General features: G+C 35.6%; 1 protein-coding gene across 1 annotated transcript; it reads right to left on the bottom strand.

Annotated features, from left to right (window-relative positions):
* Positions 1 to 509: 509 nt before the first annotated feature.
* Positions 510 to 1,204, bottom strand: LOC132038029 (chaperonin CPN60-like 1, mitochondrial). Its single transcript, XM_059428755.1, has 3 exons — positions 1,078 to 1,204; positions 898 to 922; positions 510 to 800 (listed from the first exon to the last, which is right to left on the bottom strand). Exons 1-3 carry the CDS (start codon positions 1,113 to 1,115, stop codon positions 510 to 512), a joined length of 354 nt encoding a protein of 117 aa, XP_059284738.1. The 5' UTR covers positions 1,116 to 1,204.
* Positions 1,205 to 6,891: the final 5,687 nt, after the last annotated feature.

Here is a 6,891-nt window from a genome sequence, read left to right as displayed (position 1 = left end):
AACCGCAAAATGCGAGGAAAATATGGCCAAAAATTCAGCAGCAGACCACTCCCAAAACGAGGTGCAAATGGCCAATAATCCAGCAGTTTATGATAACAAATATAACAACAAGGTAGCAGCTCATTCGCAACACTTAGAGAACTTCAAATGCAGCAATTTTCCCAAGCTCAGCAACAGCTTATGAGTGCTGCGAACATCCCTCAAAACAGATCAACCAATCACAACAGTAGCTCAAAATGGAACCTCTTAATAGTGAATAAAAATGCATAAGTAGATCCATAGGCATGTCAACATTCAAACATGTGTATATTCTAATAGTGCCAATAATATGAGTGAGGCACATTAACATTGAGATATGTATCGATCTCAGGTCCATAAACAATAGGGTAAACCTCATGCTATCATGCTAGCAACAAATAGCAAATTTGAGCCATTTTGTTGCTGCATACTAATGCAAATTGCTACTGTACTTGTTGCCATTTTTAGGCCGAACGCCACTGTGTTTTTGGCTATTTGTTGCTGCATGTTTGGGGCAAAAAACTGCTGCACTTGGTTGGGAACAAACAGTGTGTATTCACTAATGGGGTTGAATTGTTTACATATAAATATATGAACAATCTATGTAACAAACGGAGTGTATTCACTAATGGGGTTGATAAAAAATTCACCTTTGGACCCATAGTGACTTTAACAGCATCAGCAAGTTCTACAATACCTTGAAGCATTGCAGCTCGAGCTTCAACACCAAATCTAATATCCTTTGCAGCATAACTTCTACTCCAATTTAACCTTCCACCAATCTGCAACAAAAACCATTTATAAACAGACAATCCAAAATACAGCTCTTCTTGATCTATACCAAAAAAAAAAAAAAGTATCTTGCAAAATAGTACTCACTTGTTGGGTGTTGGTTCTTGCCACTCTGTACAAAACAAGAAAATGGGTATTTGTTAAAAGTAATAAAGATTACATTTTTCTAACACAAAAAAGAAAAACAAGAAAATGGGTATTTCTTAAAAGTAATAAAGAATACATTTTTCTAACAGAAAAATCCAAGTTATAAAATGTGAATATTACCTCGCTTTGGAAGCAAGATTTGCTACAAAACGATACATTTTGCTAATGAGAAATGCTGCTAAGAGAGAAGAACAAGCTGAAATAACTTATTGAAACAGAAAATATCATTCACCTTTTAGTTAAAAAAAAATGACAAACTGAAACAAAAAAAAAAATGAGTAAGAAACCCAGTTCACTAACACTGATTTCAAATCACAGAATATAAAGAATGTTGAGTTCTTCAAGCTTTTTCTCGACATGCAACGAATTAAAACAAACTTTAACCACCAAATAATATTATCCTACAAGATTTAGCACAAACAAAGGTTGAATTTCCATTTTCATCAGATTTTGGCCGAAATAGAGATTCCCAACACTTAACCTTCAAATAAATTATAAACCCAACAGTTTTCAACACACCCAACTTCGATTTTAGCCCAAAAAAACACTTAAAGATACTCTGTCCTTTAGATAATAAGCAAGAAAACACAGATATCTTAATTTCGTTTTAGATTTAATGTCAGAAAACACAAAGAAGGAGATAAAGAAGAAAGAAACTGCCCATAAAACATAGAAAAATCAAAACATACCTTTCCTTTAGAAAAAAGTTGCAGTAGAAGAAGAGAAAAACACAATAGAAACCTTAGATTCACATTATTTTGATCTATATTGTGCTCTCTCTCTCTATGTTAGCAATTTCGCACAGTCTATCTCTCTATCCGTGTTGGCTGCTTTGTTTGGAAATGAAATAATGTGTACCCTAGCTGGGAGATATCCTTTTTTTTTTACATTTAACGACGGAATAGCGACGGATTTTATATTCCGTCGCTAAATAATACATTCATTTCTTTTAATAATTAATATTGCGACAAAATATTCCGTTGCTGCAAATATATATTTTTTTCTAGAAAAATTAAAGGCCTAGCGACGGATATTTCGTTGCTGAATCCGTCGCTAATTAAAAATAAAATTTGTCGCGCCTCTTCTGTTGCTAAATCTGTAGTGAAATTTAAGGCGCCAAAAATTCGCGCTAATTATTAGTAACGAAACTCAGTTTTCGTTGCTAATCCGTCACTATATAATGAGATTAAATTTTAGTTGCTTTTCTTGCGACAAAATGAGAAATCCGTAGCTAATCCGTCGTTAATTAGCGACGAATATGGTCCGTCGCTAATATTCCGTCACTAAACGCCGATTTTTTAGTAGCTTATACATTTTATGTTTGATATACACTCTTTTATACTTGAAATACATTCTTTTATATACATAAACATGGATTCTTTATATACTTGATATTCCTATTTTACATATTCTTATACTTTTTATACATCTTTATACAGTTGTATACATTCTTTACACTAATACATATACACTCTTTATACCAACAAATACACTTTTATACTTACGAGATACATTCTCTTTACACTCCTTTACATTCCTATCGAAATACATTCTTTATAAATACTTTATACTTGATATACATACATTTTTATACACTGCATTTACTTAGCATTTTATCACCTAGTGTTGCTTTTCATGAAATCACAACATTTTGAAAACAGGTAATAATAATGACAAACAAATAGATAATCCCCCTCTAGTGTTCAGTTAAACTAAGTTTAAGGACTTTTTCGGACATTTTTATACACTGCATATACTGCAGGCTTTTATGATCAGTGAAAATATCAACATACACTCCATACAAATAATGACGCCATATCTTAAGTGCAAAAACCACGGCTGCCAATTCTAGATCATGAGTTGGATCATCCTTTTCCTGAGTCTTAAGCTGACGAGATGCATAAGCTACCACCTTATCATGTTGCATTAAGACACATCCAAGACAAATTCCCGAATCATCACAATAAACTACGAACCTGTCGGTTCCTTCTGGTAACGTCAAAACTAGAGCAGAAGTCAACTTCTTCTTCAACTCTTCAAAGCTTTGGTCACATGCATCTGACCACTGAAACTTAACCTTTTTCTGAGTCAACTTAGTCAATGGATCAGAAATATAGGAAAATCCGTCTACGAAACATCTATAATAGCCTGCCAGACGCAAGAAACTTCTAATATCAGAAACTGAAGTAGGTTTGGGCCAATTCTTTATGACATCTATTTTCTGAGAATCAACTTTTACACCTTCAACTAAAATTACATGGCCTATAAATGCCACTGACTTAAGCCAAAATTCACACTTTGAGAATTTAGCATAAAGCTCACGGTCCTGAAGTGTCTACAGAGCTATTCAGAGATGTTCTGCATTTTCAGCCTAACTACAGGAATACACCAAAATATCATCAATTATGAATAAATCAAGATAAGGTTTGAAGACTCTGTTCATAGGTCCATGATAGCAGCTGGCGCATTTATCAACTCAAAAGACATAACAAGAAATTCAAAGTGACCATAACGGGTTCTAAAATTGGTCTTAGGAATATCAACTTCCTTAACATTTAACTGATGGTAAGTTCATCTAAGGTCAATCTTTGAATAACATTGGGCACGCTGAAGTTGGTCAAATAAGTCATCTATTCGGGGGAGAGGATACTTGTTCTTAATGGTGACTTTGTTCAACTGGCGGTAGTCATTGCACGTGCATAAGGAACCATCTTTATTTCGAACAAACAAGACTGGCGGACCCCAAGGTAAAACACTGGGCCTAATAAATCCCTTATCAAAGAGATCTTTTAACTGGGCTTTTAACTCTTTTAACTCTATTGGAGCCCTTCTGTATGGCGGAATGGATGTCAGCTGAGTGTCGGGAAGTAGATTAATTCCAAAGTCAATCTCCCCGTCAGGAGGAACACTCGGAAGACCTTTGGAAACTCATTAACGATGGGAAGGACTGGAGGGCTGGAGTCTGGGTATCTGTATCCCTGACTCTAACTAAGTGATAAATATACCCCTTCGAAATCATGTTTCTAGCTGTTAGATAGGAAATAAACCTACCCCTGGGTACTACTAATTGCCCTTCCACTCTATGACTGGTTCATTAGGAAACTCAAATCTCACTATTTTAGTTCTACAACCTACTATGGCATAACATAAAGATAATCATCCATACCAATGATTATATCAAAGTCTACCATTTCCAACTCTACTAAGTTGGCTATGGTTCTACGGTGATATACTAAAACTGGGCAATCCCTATAAATATGTCTAGCTATAACTGATTCCCCAACTGGGGTGGACACCTCAAGGATTCATGCAACTTTTCTGGTTCAATCCCAAATTTCTTAACAACAAATGGGGTCACATAAGATAAGGTGGATCCTGGGTTAATAAGGGAATAAACGTCAAAAGTGAAGACTTTTAGGGTACATGTAACAAAATATGCACGTGCCTCTGTATCTTGATGACCTGCTAGCGCATACAAATGGTTCTGAACACCGCCCGTATTTTCGGACTTCGCGGTTTCACGCCCCTGCTGGCTTGAGAATTACGAGGAGCGACTGAATTTGTGGACTGGGCCATATTACCTCTAGTACCTTGTCTAGCTGACGGACAAATGGCCCTCTGGCCACAACCATAGCATACATCCATACCCAAACGACATTCACCTGGGTGTCCCTTACCACACTTGTTGCAAACAGGAATAGTATAAGTCTATTGACCCACACTAGCCTTAGAGTAGGAACCTGCATGCCTGAAACTCTATTTCTTCTTATCATTCCCGAACTTTGGGACTGAGGCACTGGCTGCAGATGGAGCGCAACCTGATGACCTGTCCTTAAAGAATTTTCTGCCTCTACCTCCCTAATGAATGAAGTTACCTGCAGACATAGCTCTTTTATTGATTTCCCTTTCTTTCTCGTTTTAAAGTGCTTCTTCTTCCGTCATTCAAATTCTCATTACCTTGCAAAAAAGCAACCATCTTGGTAATGGTCATGTTGTTATTTGAGCAGCTGTATTTGCATCAATATGCAAATTAGATTTGAGTCCAAGCACAAATCTCCTAACGATGGCTCTCAAATGCACATGCAAGTATACGCGGTCTTACAAGTAATATAGGAGTTAAAGTCCAGATATCGTACTCACAGAGACTTATGATTAACCATCAACTAAATTAAACTAATGTTAATTATCTAAATAAGAAATAAAATCAAAATTTATATTTATAAAGTAAATTAAAATAAAAGCAAATAATGAACTTCAACCACGAAAGAGCGGATTTTTATCGGAGAAGAGATAGATTTAGGGCTATGACCACTAACAATCAAGTTGAGTCTTCAAATCGTTCTACCTATGGGTTACTAGTTGATGGGTTGATATTAAATTTATGAGTATCTCCCGAATTGCTCACAAGCTTGTAGATGCTACTATAACGCCTGTATTCCTATGGTCACCAGAGTTAACAAGAACGCACTTACTTTTCTGTATTCAACTAAGCAAGGCTAAAGGGTATATTCCTATCCTCATTAGCGAACCGATTAATTGAACAAGCTCTATTTATTGTTATTACAAATGTAAATTCCCTATCCCTAGTTCAATTCACATGCCACAGATTGTGTCTAACTATTTCGTCATATAATCAAACAATTAAGATTAAGAATACATAAATAACCCAAAGATAGAAAATTAATAGATATAAATGATAATCAAACGTCAACTTTTATGTTTGAGCAAAAACCCTAAAACTAAAGAGTTTAGCTCCACATAGACATGGAGGAATAACAACAAATCATCTGAATAAAAAAGTAAAACGAGTACAACAGAGAAGAGAAGGTAAAACCCTACAACTCCAGCCTCCACGGTGGCTCCAAGCTCTCTCTGGGTCCAAAGTTATCCAAAGTTATGTAAAAATAGTGTAGAATATGTATTTATAGGGTACCAAAAGGCCTGTGCTTTTAAAAACCAAATCCAACTTCGACCAGGAAAAATTGCTGGCTGCGCTACCTGCGAATCACGCAAATGGCACGCACAGCCAAATAATAATCAGAGACGGCCTATTTCAGAGATGCCTTTGCGACGCAATGAAATATTGTGTTCCAGTACGTTGCTAGGTAAGTTTTTCTACCTTTTTCAATTCTTTTCTTCTTCCTTTCCTTATTGGTTTTGTCTTCAAATTAGGAGACGCAATTTTATTAGTGTCTCCCATGTGTCTCTTTCCTTCTTTTTTTTTTCTTTTCCGCTTTAATTCATTTTTTTTTGCTTCAAATCTCTTAATTTTTACATCGCTTTATTCTTATATAATAAAAATATATTATTAGCAAAAACCACAGTAATTAATACTCAAAAGATAATTAAAAGTACCAGAATGTGAGTCAATAATGGATAAATATATGCATATTTGGCCGAACATCACCACCCCACACTTAAACTCTTGCTCGTTCTCGAGTAAGCATTTAAAATTACTCTTAATAAATCAAGCCTAGGAGCACCACCACTTAGGTTGATACCAACAATTACGCCTTATAGCAACTCAAACCATCTAATATACACTTCCTGATCATCATGCAAGATATACAAGTTAGCTCAATCAAACAACAAACGTCTAACCTCCTAATCTTTGAGACGGACTCTAACTCATCAAATTTAAGCTCGCTCACCTAATCTGTCAAAAAAAGCTAATAACATTACCTATGTATCATGGAATAAGTTTCCTCACAAGAAGAAATAGTCCACAAACTCAAATCAAAGAATCAAATGTAAATTAAGGACTTAGCATCAAAGCACAACTCTCGCACTCACAAAGAAATTGACATGTATGCACAAAGAACAATAGACTTGCCCATTATGTACATCTCCACTAATTAAGTGTGCTCGAATAGAATCAATAGGGCTTTAACGGGTTGTAATGTTGGCTAATGGACGGGGAGGAGGACTATATAA

This window comes from Lycium ferocissimum, chromosome 11 (assembly GCF_029784015.1).
Source record: "Lycium ferocissimum isolate CSIRO_LF1 chromosome 11, AGI_CSIRO_Lferr_CH_V1, whole genome shotgun sequence".
Taxonomy (NCBI): domain Eukaryota; kingdom Viridiplantae; phylum Streptophyta; class Magnoliopsida; order Solanales; family Solanaceae; genus Lycium; species Lycium ferocissimum.
This window is presented reverse-complemented; position numbering and strand designations above follow the sequence as displayed.